The sequence below is a fragment of the Branchiostoma lanceolatum genome, chromosome 2 (genome assembly GCF_035083965.1).
Source record: "Branchiostoma lanceolatum isolate klBraLanc5 chromosome 2, klBraLanc5.hap2, whole genome shotgun sequence".
Taxonomy (NCBI): Eukaryota; Metazoa; Chordata; class Leptocardii; order Amphioxiformes; family Branchiostomatidae; genus Branchiostoma; species Branchiostoma lanceolatum.
The window spans coordinates 39,968,534-39,987,309 of record NC_089723.1 but is presented as its reverse complement, the minus strand read 5'-3'; the positions used below and the strand labels follow the sequence as shown (position 1 = coordinate 39,987,309).

The 18,776-nt window shown below is 45.8% G+C and overlaps 2 protein-coding genes across 2 annotated transcripts; both read right to left on the bottom strand.

The window, feature by feature from the left end:
* Positions 1–3,563: 3,563 nt before the first annotated feature.
* On the bottom strand, positions 3,564–7,279 carry LOC136427083 (collagen alpha-2(I) chain-like). The gene is made up of 2 exons (XM_066415800.1): positions 6,947–7,279; positions 3,564–5,168 (listed from the first exon to the last, which is right to left on the bottom strand). The coding sequence occupies exons 1-2, from the start codon at positions 7,277–7,279 to the stop codon at positions 3,564–3,566; spliced, it is 1,938 nt and encodes a 645-aa protein (XP_066271897.1).
* Positions 7,280–10,428: 3,149 nt separating this feature from the next.
* Positions 10,429–15,196, bottom strand: LOC136426797 (ras-related protein Rap-1A-like). The gene is made up of 3 exons (XM_066415520.1): positions 15,019–15,196; positions 11,159–11,332; positions 10,429–10,949 (listed from the first exon to the last, which is right to left on the bottom strand). Exons 1-3 carry the CDS (start codon positions 15,170–15,172, stop codon positions 10,639–10,641), a joined length of 639 nt encoding a protein of 212 aa, XP_066271617.1. The 5' UTR covers positions 15,173–15,196; the 3' UTR covers positions 10,429–10,638.
* Between the last annotated feature and the right edge of the window lie 3,580 nt (positions 15,197–18,776).

The following is an 18,776-nucleotide window of genomic DNA, read 5'->3' as shown; positions in this document are numbered from 1 at the left end:
GCAGGGCACATAACTGGCGCGGGGACGATACCTACTTCCAACCCACTTTGACCTTTGATGAAACAAGTCTGTGATACAAAGAAGTAGCTCATCCCTACTCACCGAGCCGACACAGTTGACATTCACTCCCCGTTAGAGCAGCCGCGTCACCTCCTCTACATCTCCTGCACCAGCTGCATTCCAAAGTCCCTAAACAAGCGGCAGTCATTAACATGCAACGGGAAAATCATAAATCGTCCTGCTACGCGTATCTAGTTTGATGATATTTCATGTAACTGCTGTTATATTTGGAATTCATCCTCTATATGTAATAATTATAGCAAACGCAGCAAGTTTCCCTAATATTATGCAAATAATCCATGTGGAGACTTTCACCTGCAATTTTGACAAAGGAGAGAAAACAACGGGATTTTACACCGTTAAAACAACACAACTAATGACCATGTTAACAAATTTTATCGAAGCTTATCAGGTGCGATATAGTCACCTGGTAAACATTAACGTTGCATCAACATCAGACGTACAAAGTCCACAGACGCTAGGCCACGTACACGGTAACAAGTGTTTAATAACACGAATCTTGTACACATTTTTTGTATCCATGAAATGCCTCATTTCCAACATGGTACCTGCTATGCCACATCGATCATTCAATAAATACAATCTACAGGTAAACGACACAACACAGGATAACACAAAATACAATCAATAAGTTGAACTGTTACCGCTTCAAGCCACTGCTTGGCCAAATTGGACATCTTGCTTGGCTTGTACGTCTGCCAAAGAACGTTGTGTGTCTTGCGTGTCGTTACAGGTACTAGTATCAAAACAACCTTCTACTTGGTCGGCGACGTTCAGCGGTGGGGGTACGCTCCTACCTGTTCGCCGGTTCCGCTGATTGGTTGACTACCTTCAGGTGACCTAGCGTGGACTATTCCATTCTGTTATGTGTGGGGCAAGACGGTCGTATGTGTAATATGTTGTGTACCCTGCTGTTTTTCTACATACCACCAGCCAAAAACGTCCTTCTGAGAAGTAAACAGTGCATAATCATCGTAAATTATAAGCAAATGCAAGTTTTCATGATGTTTGCTTCTCTTCTTATCAAATGATATAACATTTTGTTCACTGTCAATAGTTACTATTCTGTTAATTGTTAACTGTTTATTCTCAAAGAATAAAACGTTCTGTTAACTGTTTCTGTCATCATTGGTGGCCATGTGTTACTTCGTCTAACAGTACCCCGAACTTGTGCCTAAATCTCTGTATCGGTAACGTCATCTATAATTGTACCTGCCGTTACGTTTAGGTAAGCAGGACACAATCCCATGGAAGTCGTAGGGTATTGCAGTATTTCAACTAGTCGCTAGGCGCCTCCTTTGGATCGAGCCAAGTGTAGGCTCACGTATATATCGTCAGGCTAGTTCTGTAAAGCCCCCGTCACAAATGAAGAATTTAGCTCGGCCGACCTGTCGGCGAGCTCCAAATGGCGATTTTCGGGCGAAGCACGACCGACGTCCTGTCGATTCTACGGGCTTCGGGCGAATTTTCGGAGCTCGGCCGACGTTCGCGGGACACTGAAAGCTGCGCTTAAATTCAGCGAGGCCTCGGCGACGATTTTTGAACTCGCACAGCTCGTCAACAGTTTGCCCGTAGCTCGCCCGAGCAACGCCCAGCGCTCGGTCAATATTCGGGCGGGCATCCGAAGATTTTAGACCCGATTTTTGGTCGGTCAGAGGTCGCCCGAACTCTTCGGCCTCGTGCGAGCCTCGCACGGGCTTTGCACAATAATCGGACGACCGTCGTCAGTGTTCCGGCCGACTCATGAAAAGTATGGCGTGCTTCGGGCGAGCGTTGTACTGGTGTCGATGGGAGCTTAGACGGGCTCCGGCCGAACTCCTTCTTGTTTATAGATAAAAGGTAACGACAGCTTGGTTTATAACATAGATGATAAATAATACTTTAATATTAACTAATACTAATATCAGAATGCTGCCGAACTTTTTTAATGAAAGACAATTCAATTGCAAAGTCAACTTTTCATTGAAACAGTTTTATTATAAATAAAATAAGGGACACCGAAGGCAATACTTCTTGTTTCTTTTTTGGTATTGGTTTGGATGTTTCAATTTATATATTAATGAACTTGGGCTTGACTTTTGAGGCTTGACTTGACTTCCTGAGTTTTTCCTCCACAAAATGACTAGTTGAAAGTCTACTGAGTCATATTTTAGATCTATGTTTGTCTGCCGAGGCACGCCCAGGCGTCGGCAGGGCGTCGATAAGCTAATCAACGGTCGGCCGAAGCTCGGACGGCGTTCGCCCGAGCTTCGGTCGATTTCCTTTTGCTGAAAATGTTTGGATCGGGGTTAAACGACCGATCTGTTGACTTTGTGGCTCCTGCGCTAGTATTCGGATAGGTTTATGACAAAATTCCTGTTTAGGTTATTATCTTCAGTGTGCCCACCTACTTCACTCATGCCCGACAGATTTGCCACAACTCAGAAAGTAAAGTTGGTTCAAATTTGAGCTTGTTACCAGGTCAGTTGATTCTGACTTCGTCCGTGTCCAAGAGATGGTACCGTCTTATGTGGGATTGATGATTATAAGTGTTCGACGGACGTCGCCCGAGCTCCGTTCAATTTGTGACGGGGCAGGTTTTCAGCGAAAAATACGGTCGACACTCGGGCGAATTTGAAATTCGGCGAGCTTCCGGCGATCTACAAAATCGGCCGATGCTCGCATGAATTGTGACGCCGGCTTAAGCAAACTCATGTTACATGGGTACCGTTTGCGTCGACGAAACTATTTGGCATTGCTGTTCAAGCCACACTGACGGGAGTATGGTTGATATAAGCGTGCGCGTTTCGAGCCCTTCCAACTACAGTGTGATCGCTTCTACATGGTTATGTTTCTGGTGCCGTTTGTCCGTGTGCGTCTGTGTATGTGTATGTGTGTGTGTGCGAGTGGGTGTGTGTACGTATGCGTATGTGCGTCTGTGTGTGACTATGTGTGTGTGTGCATGTGTGTGTGTGCATGTGTGTGCGAGTGTGTATGTGTGTACGAGTTTGTGTGTATGTGTGTGCGTGTGTGTGTGTGTGTGTACGAGTTTGTATGTATGTGTGTGCGAGTGTGTGTGTGTGTCTCTGTGTGTGCGTGAGTGTGTCTGTGTCTTGTTTCGGCATCTCGTGTTATTCATGATTTTTGAGTGGTTGGTAGTTGTTGGACCAGAAAGCAAATGCTGTAGGTGCAGGCTTTTATTCACAAAATGTAGTGGGCCTTTCTGTTGAAAACTTTGGGAAGAAGATAACTCAAGCAGGGGTTGATTGATTTTTATTGTTTTTGGCATGTAGGTACCTTAGCTAATGATTAACATAATGACATGCACATTATGCAAATGAGGACTTAACTTACATAATCATTCAATACTGTATAGCAGCTGGTGCTATCAGTGATGGCAGGGTGCGGTCCTGGAAGCTGTCCACATAAACTGTATCCACAGATTTTATCGGTTCTTGGGCAGTTCTGACTGTAGGACCCGAACGTTTGTAACCACTACCATCTCATCTCGACGCCTTCTGCTTTGCTGTGACACAGTTCTCGCCATGTTGGATGTGCATCAGGTATCTGTCCCGGGACAGTAAGGCGTCAATGTGCGACGGGTCAGGGTGAGGCTCCCAGCCCACGTAGCGAACCAGCCGCCTTGATACCCCGTCTAGCCCGGGAACCATGGGCATGGCGTCCGGTCCTACAGCCGCAGGCACCCCTGGCCTGGTAACTGCAGACACGGCCCCGTCTGGCCTGGAAACCAAAGGGATGGCAACGTCTGGCTCGGTAACCTCGGACACCTCGTCCGACCCCGTAACCTCAGGCACGTGTGTCTCGGTGACTTCGGACACTCCATCTGACCCGGTGACCTCGGACACTCCGTGTGTCTCGGTGACTTCGGACACTCCGTCCGACCCGGTGACCTCGGGCACTCCGTGTGTCTCGGTTACTTCGGACACTCCGTCTGACCCGGTTACTTCGGACACTCCGTCTGGTGCAGTGACCTCGGACACTCCGTCTGGTGCAGTGACCTCGGACACTCCGTCTGGTGCAGTGACCTCGGGCACTCCGTCTGGCCCAGTGACCTCGGACACTCCGTCTGGCCCAGTGACCTCGGGCACCCCGTCTGGCAAAGTGACCTCGGACACCCCGTCTGGTGCAGTGACCTCGGACACTCCGTCTGGCCCAGTGACCTCGGACACTCCGTCTGACCCGGTGACCTCAAGCACTCCGTCTGGCCCAGTGACCTCGGGCAATCTGTTTAACCCAGTGACCTCGGGAACTCCGTCTGGCGCAGTGACATCAGACACTCCGTCTGGCCCGGTGACCTTGGACACTCCGTCTGGCTCAGTGACCTCGGACACTCCGTCTGGCACAGTAAACTTGGACACTCCGTCTGGCCCGGTGATCTCGGACACTCCATCTGGTGCAGTGACCTCGGGCACTCCGTCTGGTGTAGGGACCTCGGACACTCCGTCTGTTCCGGTGACCTCGGACACTCCGTCTGTCTCGGTGGCCTCAGACACTCCGTCTGGCCCAGTAACCTTGGACACTCCGTCTGGCCCAGTAACCTCGGACACTCCGTCTGGTGCAGTGACCTCGGACACTCCGTCTGGCCCAGTGACCTCGGACACTCCGTCTGACCCGGTGACCTCAAGCACTCCGTCTGGCCCAGTGACCTTGGACACTCCGTCTGGCCCAGTGACCTTGGACACTCCGTCTGGCCCAGTAACCTCGGACACTCCGTCTGGCCCAGTGACCTCAAGCACTCCGTCTGGCCCAGTGATCTCGGACACTCCATCTGGTGCAGTGACCTCGGGCACTCCGTCTGGTGCAGTGACCTCGGACACTCCGTCTGGCCCAGTGACCTCGGACACTCCGTCTGACCCGGTGACCTCAAGCACTCCGTCTGGCCCAGTAACCTTGGACACTCCGTCTGGCCCAGTAACCTCGGACACTCCGTCTGGCCCAGTGACCTTGGACACTCCGTCTGGCCCAGTGACGTCGGGCACTCCGTCTGACCCGGCGACCTCGGGCACTTCGTCTGGCTCGGTGACCTCGGAAACTCTGTCTGACCCGGTGACCTTGGGCAAGGCGTCGACTGCTGGCAGTTGTGTCGCCTAAAACCCAAAAGAAAAAAACAATTCTACATTACAGCGAAACGACTCTAATGCACGGAAACAAAGTTAGCTTTCATTTGTTATGTGTTTTTGCAATGCCATGTGTGTTTAAGCATGTATGTTTATAAAACTTAATTAAAAGTATTAGGGTGTATTTTGTCTGACCCTCTTCCCTCATGACCTCGATGAAAATCAGCCAGCCCTGAGCGCCTTCTGGTAGACGATACAGAAACCACACACAAACAGACATGCGCACACACACACACACACACACACACACACACACACACACACACACGCACACACACACAGATCACACACAGACACACACTCACACGCGCACACACATTCACTCACACACACACACACACACACACTCACTCACACACATTCACTCACACACACACACACACACACAGAAAGCAGGACAGACTACATACAACTACAGTATAGGAAAGCGGTCAGTAGGTCGATTTGAGTTTTTCATGAATGAATACAGGCTGAAACAAACTTAACTTCATTCCCCTAGAGAGAAGTAATGATGTTATCGAACGATTCTGATAATATTACGTAACCTGCGTCAAAGAACTAACCCATGAATGAACTGATCTCAGAAATCACATACATACAACAGGACTGATGATATAAAATGAAACGCATTGATAGCGACAAAGACTGCCCCAAATTGTAATCACATATGTAATATCATAAATGCCTCTTCTTCTGATCTGATTGGTCGATGACGAATGTATCAAGTTGATATATCAACCATAACTGCTCCAAATCCAACCCATTGTACGCAATAATCCAAACGCGTCTTGCCCCAATTCAATAACTAGATATCTGTATTATCATAATTGTTATGATGATATTGAGTTAATTGTTCGATAGACAGAATGGATCTTACCCAACACTTACTAGTGAACTCATTTTCACTGTGATTTTTTGATAATAGAGCTTAAATAGAATCAGTGGTAATGTTTGTCTTTATAAAGACGAACCCAAACGCGTGTATGTACTCGTGTGTCCACCACCAGATAAACAAAGTCCGTCGCCATGCCTGCCGTAGGTGGCCGTGAATATTGACAGTAATCGAATAACTATAAACAGTTTAACTAATGCCCTTGCTATAATGAAAGACAAGTGGCTACAATTCTTAATAGAATGTTCGCTAAAAAAGCCCCTTTGTTTGTTTCTGGGTTACGAAACACGGCCTATTTCGCGGTGGAGGAAAGCTCATTTAGTTCTGAAAAAAACAATCCGCGACTTGTGCGTTGTTTCTACACGTATCTCTGTATATCTATAATCTTTAAAGCTTGTGTCCCAAGACGGCGTCTTTCGGCTTATACAAGTTTTCTATTGACCCATGGAGGCTATCTTTGTTATTATTCTGAGTAAACTTTCAAGTGTACGTCCCAAGACTGCGCCATTGTACATGTTACATGTATCATCTACTAACATGATCGTGTCACATGGAGACCACGGCTAGGGATATGATAGACGTTACATGAGGACAACAACAACTACCAACCGTGAACTCTAGGACCGACATCGCCTCTGCGCTGGTGAAACAGACTAAGCTGTTCAACACGGTCCTGAAGAGCGACAGCACTAGCGTCCCACACATCGCCACTGTCGCCATGGCCAGGAAAACTAGCTCGATCTTAACACGTAACTTTTGTGCTGTTTTCATGATGGTTTAATGAACTTTCATCTTCGTATCCTAAAACTGCTTTATTATATATTTGTATATATATTTGTATGCACCATCTACTTACCGTGGACTCTGGGACCGACATCGCCTCTGCGCTGGTGAAACAGACAAAGCTGTCCATACCGGCCCGGAGAATAGGAAACACCAGCGCCCCACACACCGCCACTGTGGCCAGGGTGAGGAAAACCAGCCCGATGCCGTCCAAGTCGCGCGGGGTCAGGCGCACGCTGACGTGGCTCCTTCCCGTGTCGGCCTCATCAGGGCGGAACTTGCGGGACCTCGGCGGTCTCCTGTGCGCCGGGGACCGAGGGCGGCGCCGGCGGCGTCCGGTAGGGCTTGGACTGGGACTGGTCTCCTGTCGTCTCATCACCCTGTCGAGGCCCATCGCCTGAAACATCTTGTTGTTGTTGTTACTGTCCTTACGTTAGGTTGATTATTTCGCAAGACGTGGTCTCTCGCTGCTGGTTCGTGTTGATCTTTCTTGGTTTTTAGCTCTTGCTGGCTAGCTCCGGCGTGTTCTTGGAGGGTTTTCTAGATGAACTCGTCAAGTCAGTGTGTAATCTTGATGTACCGGGAGAAGGCTTTGTACGTCTTGTCAGTCAGGTGTTCGTCCAATGTTTGAAATGGTTGAGGAGTAACGTCTTTATTCGAAATGTACAGAACGAAATTCTTACGAAAACGCAGGAAAAAAGTGTTCTAGAACGGCAGGCCAGATTTTGCTTGCAGTGATGACGGTAGAGAAAGTTCTGAAACATTCAACTTTGTTTCTTGTGCTACCTGATGACTTGCAATTAAAAACGCCCTCTTGCGATGACTTCACGAATTACCGAGTTCACAAGTCCAGAATCTTATGTTCTGCGGTACCTTAATGCATATTTCTTTCACACTCATTCCAAAACGTTTTTGGGGAAGGAAACAAAATAGGAACTGTCTACATGGTGGTCATTTGTTGGAAGGAAATAATCTGCAGTTGCCACAAATTGACGAAAGATGTGCCATCATTAAACATGTTTTTCAGAAGACTTGTTTCCTGATGATAAGAAAATGATAACAACCATTGAAACCATTGAATCGAACCACACGGAAAACTGCTCCGGATCCAAGGAAAAGGCGCACAACCGCTTCCAAAACGTATCACTGACAGCTGCCACCTCTAATCACCGTTTACCTTAATTAAGGAAACAACGTTCAACGACTAGCAGGTAACTTGAGAAAAGAAGTAACTAGTAACCGCCCACACGGAAAACTACACCGGATCCCGGGAAAGGGCACACCACCGCGAAGGAAAGGGAACGCTTTAGCGAAGGAAACGTATCACTGAGAGCTCCCTCAGCTAATGGCCACTTAAAGACGGAGCAAACAACTTTTAAAGAGTCAACTTGAGAAAAGGTTTGCCTTTAGTATGTTAAGCATGTTTTTCAGAATACTTGTCGACTTCTGTTAATGTTCCTAGATGCTTACTGAGTGATCGATAACCGCCCACACGGAAACTGCCCCGGATCCCGGGAAAAGGCGCACAGCCGCTCACTGTAAACCTACCCGGCTGCATGCAGTAATCGCCACTTAAGGAATGCGCAAACAACTTTTAAAGACTGGTAGGAAACTTCGTCGCTGCTTATTTCCGTATGAAACGGTCGTTATAAATCGCCTAATGGTGATTTTTCCTGGCGTACCTCCGTAGATGCTCACTAACTTAATAATTAGGTTATAGTTAGGTTTGGGGGACATCGTTGAACACCAGCTGGTGCATTTTTCTTAGATTTCCCTTTTAACGATAGTCTTGTACATTTTTAATTGATGTGTCACTTTTCAAAGTTTTAGCCTCTTGTCAGTCCAGGAAAAGTTTGAATATGGCATCAACCGGGGTGTCTCTGTTCACAAATTTAGCAAAGTTACTCTAAGTTTGAAACAAGTCTCCACACGGAGGATTCTCTGGCGAGTAGCGCCTTAAGCACCCGTTCATCTCCACTGGGGGAGGGACTTCTATGGCCTCTACACCACGGAATCCACGCCAAATAAAAGTTACTCAAGCAACTGGATATGATTTTGGAAACGGTCAGACGTTTCAAGTAGCATCCACTACTTTTCGTCAGTGACCACCAATCTGCCAAGGGCATGAAGGGAACAAGGTTGGGGATCGGACCGTTAGCCGGTTCCTGTGGCGGCCCAGGGCAGTAAGCCCGCCGGTCTAAACTAGCGCTACGGGGAGTGGGCAAGTCCGATACTCAAGAACGTTTCCCTGTTTCCCAGGTATCTCGCCTTGGAGGTCAAGTGGTGTTGTTGTCAGGGTTGTAGAATCTGTAGGTTCTGGGTTCAAAGCGCTGGTAAACGACAGTGGTGTGCCATTGGGAAATGCACTTAACAGGACTTTTCTCCCTCGATCCAGGTGAAAATGAGTACCTAGATTTGGTTAGGGACATCCTCTCAAATATGATGTAAAGCCGGAGGCCCACGTTTGAGGAACTAGGTAAAGAACCCATCACACTTATTAAAAATAGTAGAGGTCCAATCTATCATTGGAAGTCGTAAGCATAATCAATGAGGAAATACTATGATTGCTTTCTTCCAAAGGAACTTATTCTAACGCTTTTGTCATATATAATATGGGTCAGGAGACAATGAATGAATGAATATAGATTATGATAATTAGGGCCTTATTTGCATATTTGATGAGAAAATGTTGTAATACTTGAGTGGAGAAGGACAGAAAATTCATATGTGTGACATATGTTGTGTAGGGGCGTTAGGTAAAATCATTAGACATAAATTACACAGATTAGGGCATTGAATAATTACTCAATGATATGATAATCGCCGACTAATGTATGTGTTTTTTGCCAATAAATATGTGGAAGGCGAGTATATCACAAACAGGTGTCTTATTTGAAATGTTGAATACATGATACTCTGAGCAGAACAACACAAAGCAACAGACTTGTAGTGCGATGACAGTTTAATCATTCCAGGCATATACACAATATGCCGTGTCTACTGATAACCAACGAACTAAATCTTGCGGGTCAGTCGTAACCAGCGAGAGCTTCCTAGACTGACCCAGTGTAATGACTCGTCTTCATTGTCAATAAATAAATATACAAAATCTCAATAAGCAATATCTTATAAACGACACGATTTCGTCGCAGTCTCTCTAGTCATTTTCACAAAATTTCAAAATAACGCAAAGAAGCTTATGCTGCCATTGTTGTCTTCAACACATTGACATTCTGACGAACACGTTAGTACAAAATAAACATATCATTTTCACGTTTCTCTGTGGCGTCATTACGTCGAATTCACGCATGCGCCCGTCTGACGACTGAACATGACTCAACACGTTTTCATCTTGCCTCATGATACATTTGGCCCGCTGAGCCAGAGTGTGAGGGCTGTCGAGATGTTGTTGTCACATTTACAAACCGGGGCCAGGCCGGGCTGTTTGTGGAACCTTAAGATATAAGTGTATAACAATAAATATACACAACTTATGCTCATTACTAGCATTTTTGTGTGGATGTTTTCTTTCTTTATCAAGCGGTCCTCGTCAGATTGACATACTAACAACAGATCATACTTTAATGTAATTTCTTTTTATCATACTTATCGTTCCCGTTAACTGCCCGGTCGGGCCCCGGTTTGGAAATGTGACGCTAGCATTACGGCACTATCAACAGACGCAGCAAACTCGGTACAAAATGTCCGTAGAAATGTACAAACGCCTTGTGTGGCAGTAAGAGTCTTTAAAGGCGAAGTGTCCAGCTACAAGATGCAGCACGACTCCCTCTGGTTCTTGGTCGCCTTCTTGAAGGAGCAGATTGTCTTTATCGCGCTCGATCTTCTCTTCTCCGACGTCTTCTGTTTGTTCGAGTCTCTGTTCTCGCACGTTTCCGCGCTGTTCAACAAGGCCAGGAAAATGTCGTAGACGTTGCGGTTGTACTTTGCGCTGGTCTCCAGGAAGGGACAGCGCCATTCTTCCCTCGCCGCCGTGACGGCCTCGTCTTTCTGCACCTCCCTGTCCACTGCCAGGTCCGACTTGTTCCCCACCATCACCAGCGGGATGTTCTCTGTACCTGTGGGGGACGGGGAACAGGGCTGTTAATTAACAATCCATTAATTATCTATTAATGAGACATTCTGGACGGGAGAACAGGTCTGTTAAGTAACTATTAATCATCTATCAATGAGACTGCCAAACATTTATGCAGTGTTTCCTTCAAGATATATCACTGAGAAATTGCCACAAAAATGACCAGTAAACAGAATGGACGCGTCTACTGACCTTTGACATTGACGACGAGCTTGCGCAGTTTGTGCGCCTCCTTGAAGGACTCGGCATCGTCGATGGAGTAGACAATGATGAAGCCGTGGGCAGTCTTGATGTTCAGCTCCTGCATGGCGGGAAACTGGTGCGTGCCTCCCGTGTCCAGGATCTCTATGCTGTGCATGTTGCCATCTGGAAAGACAGGAAAGAAAACTGGTCAATTACGATAACAATAACAGCACCAACAACAGCAACAGTAACATCCTGCAATCTAAAACGTAAACTTGATATATTCTTACACTGACGAAAAAAAAGGTAGAGGGTGCGGCCTGGAAATTATGACCGTTTTTTTTTTGCATTTTATCCCCTGGAAGTCTAACCTTCATCAGCCTATTTATTCTTATCACTTTTTTACACCCTTGTTGTTCATTTTTATTTCCGTCGTCTGGATATTTTTTTTTACCCAATTAGTATTTGCTGATGAGGCTGAATGACGCACTTCCGGCATATCTGGGCCAAAGCGTTCGAGCGAGTTGATATTCTGCGACATCTTTGATTTCCCGACTTCCGCCTTACTGAAGCCGCCGCCTGCAGAGTACGTACTGTGACGTCACACGTACGAACGGGAGAAGCCAGACACCAGCCAGACGTGCCATATTTGGGGGTAAGCCGATCCTTCCCTACGTCACATGGCCTCTCGAGACCACGTCAAAATATAACACAATCACCTTATCATCGCGTCCGCCGGGACTGGTTTTATATAATCATCTCTATTGTTGATACTTTTTACGTAGCTGCAACTCAGATATCAAGCTATCACCCTCAACTCGCATTCGTCATAGTTAATGAGATACAAAAATAATCACCTGGAATTGAAACAAGAATTCAAGTAAAACGCCCTTTCAAAGAGCTGAACAGATTCTAACACTCTCAACGACACGAAACTGCCCAACGGAGGTCTCTTTTAAATGAGTGATGAGTGAATGAATCGATCGATGGATATATGAATGAATAATAGAAATAATAAAATAATGGGATACATTCATAATGAATGAATAAACGAACGAATATTTTTTTCTGCTGTATAATTGTTAAAAAAAATTGAGGGCATTTTGGCTTAGTTCTGTGTTGCCAATCGACCTACTCTGGATTTTTCCCAGTGAACCGGGTTAGAAATGTTCAGTAACACCCTCAAAGCCGGAGCTTTTGTCAAACGTCAACACAAATATTCAAAGTCTGGGAACAAGGACAGGGTTTCTGAGTGTCTGTGTGAAATGAAGTCGGTTACTTTAACTAAGGGTTTAAGAGGATCGGAGTCGTTGCGGGGCAGTGATGCTTGTGTGCCGTACCGCGTGGTGCTTCTACTGAAGACACTCTGGTTAGATCTGAAGGTCAAGTCCATTAGTCTCAGACAGATCATAACACTTAACTCTCGGGACGGATTGTAGTTTGAGACAATGGTTCCCGGAGTGTTATGATCCATCTGAGCTTTCAGATTAAACATAAGTGTTTTTGTAGGGCAAAGACTTGACACTTGAACGCTGCATTTCACACTTATGCTGTTGGAGAGGCTGGAACTGTAGAAATGGCAGCTCCGATTGACTCCAACGTTAAGCAGAGTTGAAGTGTTACGATCCGTCTGAGGATAATTGGATCTAGCAGTCAATTCCATTATAGTCCCATACATATCAGAACACTTAACACTCTGGGCGGATTGTAGTTAGAGACAATGGTTCCCGGAGTTGAAGTGTTATGACCTGTCTGAGCTTAACAGTCGCTAATTGGACGTCGCTTTCAGATGAGTGTTTTTGTGACACTTGAACACAGCGGTACTATTTTCCAGGGAGTCTTGAACTGCAGTAATGGCAGTTCCGATTTAAACTCATCGTTACCCGGAGTTTAAGTGTTATGATATGTCTGAGGATAATTGGAATGTCAGATAGCTGAGTCTTTCAGATGTAAAATGAGCGGCTGTTTTGTAGGGGAAGGATTGGACAATTACTGTCGGAATGGCGGTCACCTCACCATCGGCAGACACTGTTACAATGCAACGATTGTAAAATGTATCTGAGAATTTCCGGAATCGCATGAAAATTTGCCCATCTTATGTCAGACTGGTGGTCACCTTTCAATCGGCAGACGCTGTTATAAAACCTTATTAGTCCAGTGCGAACAGTGAGGTTGAGATGTGGCGGTTTAGTACATGTTTTCCAAAACCCGTACTGTGTGCATTACTCAAACCTAACCCACCGCGGGACAACAGACTAAACCTGAACCACGAAGAAAAGAGCTTAATCTAAAGCTTGTTGAATACTTATTGTGTACAGTGAGATTATGCTTAAAGCGCTCCGTCGAAAAAAAACAAAGCAATCAATTAGTCCTGCAGATTTGAGTAAAACAATGGGTAGACAAAAATAAGAATTACCGCAGGATAAAAAGATAGACGTATAATTTTTTATATTTTTTCTGCGATGTGATGTAATAACTGTTAACATTTCAATGGCGTTGTCGTGCTGTGAGCTGTGGATGGAATAGTACACCCAGGTGTCTTCTGAGGAGAAAACACGCCCACGTCTCAGATAAAGTCAAGGTTTCCCAGTCCCCCTCTTTAAACATCTGCTTGACGAAAACATTCAAATGTCAGATCTGAAAAGCCGGTCTTACCTGCGTTAGCGGCTCCAGTCGTAAGTGGGTTGTATGTTTACATAACCCCGCAGTGCTCTGAAGGATTTCGCTTTGCTTGTATTCTACACATTGCCTACCTGCCTACGTGCGCAGGCCAGAAACTGGCCCCTTCCCTACACATTGGGAAATATACTTTTTTTCGCCTCTTTTCCAGACAAGGGACCAGTTTAGCCCGGCAGTATATCAGTTTAAAACCAGTTTATACCAATACAAGTCAGTTCTTAGCGGTTCCTGCTGTATAAGAGGTTGTATATTAACATTCTATATGGCCTCCGTCGGTCAGTATTGACCATGGTAAAATCCTCATTCACGTCAGCCCTACGGCATCGGCCACGGCTAAACAGCCCTATACGAGACTAACAGTCTCTGCCATATACCTGTAAGTACGACTGTCAGGGGTTCAAATGCTGCCCGGGACCAGTGTATTACGCTTTATGTCAACATTAGCTCACAGGAAACCGAAATATTCTGCTTGCCGTTGGCAGGTAATGTCACCCCACTTTCCTTAAACATGTACTTCCTCCGCGGGGCGGTTGATACCAGGACACGTTAGTTCCCAGTAGGGCCGCTACAGCTTCAGTTCCAGCAGTGTAATTACACCGAGACAAACCGACTTACAGCTGACCACGATTAGCTCTGTCCACCCATTTTTCCAGTCCTACATTACCTGACCATGGAGCATGTTAACCGACCGGATCTAACTTCCATCCCTGCATCGTGCAACAAGAATCTACAGTGATACCAGCCTCTGTAACCCCATGGGTTCAAATCCTGCCCGGGACCGGTGTATTACGTGTGCTATCATCTTGCAAGAAATCCTTCAACCCTACGCCGTAGTTCCACAATAACAGACGAGTTTTCACCACCGAGGACAGCTCCAATGGTAAAGTGACAATTACTGGATTTTGTGCTACCGTCCACCTAACCTGCATCCCGGCATCCTGTACACAAAATTTCTAAGCCTTTATAGTGATACCAGCTGCTTTGACCTCAGGGGGTCTCTCACCTGCCAGGGACAGGTGTGTTACGTGCCCTATAATGTTACAAGAATGCCCTTTGCTGCAATGCAACAATCGCCGGGTTTTCAGCACCGCGGGCAGCTCCAATGGTAAAGTGACTTTTGCCTGCTAAACCAGCCATACAGTACTAGTGCCACGTTCTACAATGGAACGAAAATAGGATGCTTTTCTTACCTGGGAGATGCAGGAAGTGCCGGTAGCAGTCCTCCACCGTGGGCTCGTACAAGGTGTTGAAGACGCCCCGCATGAACTGGCTGACCAGCGAGCTCTTCCCCACACCGCCGGCGCCCAGCACGACCAGGCGAATCTGCTTCATCGTTCTGCGCATCACAAGTCTTACAGCTCAGGGTAGAAAATCTGCACGGGAGGAGGTGAGAAGCTTGTTAGACAAACCGAACTAGCCTGGATGCATCATATCAACATTCAATACATCGACGTGGAAATGTGTTTGGACTATGTCAGTAGCAGGACCCGTACCTGAGACAGGCTACTGCGCGGCTCCCGCGATGTTGAGAGCTTTAATGCGAGACGCAGTGTGGGAGGCGCTACATGGAAATGTCTCTAAATGTCACATAGATGAGACAGGCTCTGGCTACCAAGGCTACGGCGATAAAGGATCAACATCGCGAACCAACGCCAAGATCACACTAGGCCCTGAACAGGAGGGCGGGCTCTAGCTTAGCGGAGCCAAAAGCAAACTGACAAAATACGAGGGTTTTTCTATTTCGAAACATGTTCATAGAAGTCCAGAAATAATTGTGCTTGCTGCTTTTGGAGCAGAAGCAACAGCGTAATGCTCGGGATAAATTGCAATATAAGAATTAGCACCATCCAAAGCCTGAAAACAACCAAATGGTTGGATAGATATACAAGCGCAGCTCTGACAAACCAGAAAGTAAAAAAAAGCGACATTGAGCGCACTTACCAGTCTACTAGATGTGCAACTCCGTCTGATAGCGACTCCGGGCTGCAGCCCCTTTTAACCGTTCCGCCTACACAGAAAACAGACCGTCCTTTGGAACTGCCAATCATCCCACCAGATTTCTCATCCAATCACAGACGGCTTGCCGGTAATTTGATGCGGCGCGTCATCGATGTCTCGGAGCCATTCCTGTCTTCACACGTCAACACCTCCGTTTTGTTGTTCCGCTTACGCACAAACGCGACCGACACACCGCGGCCTGGGGCCATCCCACTCATTCTTATTACCGGTTTGTGGAGCTGCTCTGTGATTTCACCGCGCTGAAAGGCAGCGCACCGGGGCTGCTTATTCAGGCGGACCTCGTGTCGATGTACGGGGGAGGAATTCACAACGAACGGGGCCCTGGGTTGTGTTTTTGTGAGTCATGATTGCCCGCCAACTTGAAGTGACAGGATGGGGGGGGGGGCACAATGGTTCCATACAAGGGAATGAAGATTGCAGCGTCAGAATGTGCACGCACCTTCATTTATTTATTTCTTTATTTCTTTATTTATCTATTTATTGATCTTTAGGGTGGTCTCTTCAGTTAACAAGGTAACTGAATTCCAAGGGAGCCCTTACGTTACATGACAAATCACGACAAATCAGGATACAAAAGGAATAACTTAAAATAAACTGAATGAGTGATAAATTACAGAATCATATAACATAAGACAGGAATGATCAAACATACCAGTAATAAATCAACAACTCAAATAATTCAAAACAATAACAACTCAGAATCGCAAAATCCTGAGTATACAATGTATTAGAGACCAGCATTATCGTCATAATCATTATCTTGGACGAGTCTCCAGGCCTAAGTCCGATGTGAAAGAACAAGAAAGACTTTGCATGGCTTCTGCCGGTGGATATTAGATCATGGTGAAATCCTAATTCACACCAGCCCTACAGCATCGGCTATGGCTAAACAGTGCTATTTGAGAACGACAGTCTTTGGTACATGTGTAACCTAGCCAGTGCACAGTGAACTAGATCAGGACAAACTAGCCTATAGCCAGGGAAAATCCTTCCTGCTGATCGGTCAATATCTTAAACCCGTGTTAGAGTGCCATGCACTAGGGATGCACAGAAAAGTACACACAAGTACATCGTATACTTGACGCGACTTTCCTCACTCCACCCAGGTGTTAAATGAGTAAATTGTTCTCTGTACGTGGCGCTGTTATGAAATGCCTGAGTACAGTGCCACTTCGTCCTTGTCTGTTCAAAATCGAAGTAGAAAAGACGTACAGACTAGACGTCGAAAATTTGGAGGTATGTTTCTCTACCTTCTACCTAAGTCATTGTTTGACGAATATTCTCGTAACTTGATTATATACGTGACTAATGAACCTCTTCAACGAAGTAGAAAAAGAACAAAAGGAGGAGCGGTCCGACCTCTGTCATTCTTTGTAAAGACAAGTAAAGTAGAAACTGGTCGAATTCCGCCTCAGCAATGTCAATTTCTACTAATTAAGTATTTGTTACATCAGTTACGTCTGTAAGCTGACGGATTCCTGTAGCATTTTTATTTTTTTGTATGCCGATCAATACAGTATGACCTACTGCTGTTATATGCCACCCTCTTTGTAGGTGTGCATGGTTTGGGTATCTGTATTGTATATATTCAAGATCAATATAGTTAATGTCACCTATAACATTTAACAGCTACTTTTCAGTTAAAACCCCCACAAAAATCAGCAGATGAGGAATACATATAAACAGTATTCCTCATCCTCAGAACACTCAGGTCAACTCAACTTGTTTTTACTCTTGGACAAGCACTCTTTTTTTTCTGTTTTAGCTGCACATTTGGAGCTCTTATTAGGCCATATGACGATCGAAGAGAAAGAAGTAAGCAAAAAAAAAGGCTCTTCAAGAGTCCCATTATTATTTTTTGTATATAATTGGAACACTTGAACCAACAATTGCCTTGCACACAAGAGGTTAGCGAGAGTTTCTGGTGCTGCAGTTGTTCTTAGTGAAAATAAGGAAAAAAGGGATAGTTAGTATCAATAGTCCTCGCGCGCTACACTCAACACGGTTTCAGCTTACGCACCTCTCATCAGATTCACTGCAAAACACTCAGGTCAACTCACCTTCTCTGTTGTTGTCGCGCTTTGACAAGCATTTTACATTCTTTCGTTTCTACAGTCTTAAGTCAAGTCAAGGCCTTTATTTTCTTTCGAATGCTCTGGTGCTCCTATCAGGCCATGTCATCATCGACATGAAAGAGGTGAGCAAAGAAATGTTTTCAAGAATCCCATTATTCTCTGATAATAATTGGAACACTTGAATCACCGATGGCCTCGCTCACACAACAGCTTTACGACAGTTCCGGTTCTGGAGTGCTTGTAAGGAAAATAAAACGTGGATAGTCAGTATCAATAAACCCTGCAGGCTCACTGGACATAATAGATCGATCCTGTCGAACACCAGATCGAAGATATAGAACCCCCTAAGAACCTCCAATTCTTTTTAGAACATCTCCGTCTAAAACAGCGCTAGTAGGACAGACATGGCTCATGTGAAGCACATTACGTATATCTGAGACAGTTTTTTCGCTGTAATGGTTCCATGTATGCTCAGGACACAAACGAATGGAAAGAGACACTAGCTCGGGCACTAAAGGGAGGGAGCTTGTACCACATTGGCAGCTACTACACAGTCCGTTAGCGTATAGTTTCCCCTCTTCCGTACTGGTGTGTGATGGTGATTAACTTAACGGTGAACAGGGAAGTAAAAGAAGGGCATTTAAATTCTTACTTACTGAAGATCATGCAGCTGTTATGCATGCAGTCAGAACAGTGGGAACCCTGTCACTGATGTACGTACCCTGTTTTACACGTGCATCGGCTGCTTGTCAAAAACCGAGAGCTGATGCCAAATAACAAGGTAATGCTATGCGGCATCTACCGCTTCAGCATTGACCGAAAACAGTACGCTCTCGCTGCAATTACGCGCACCC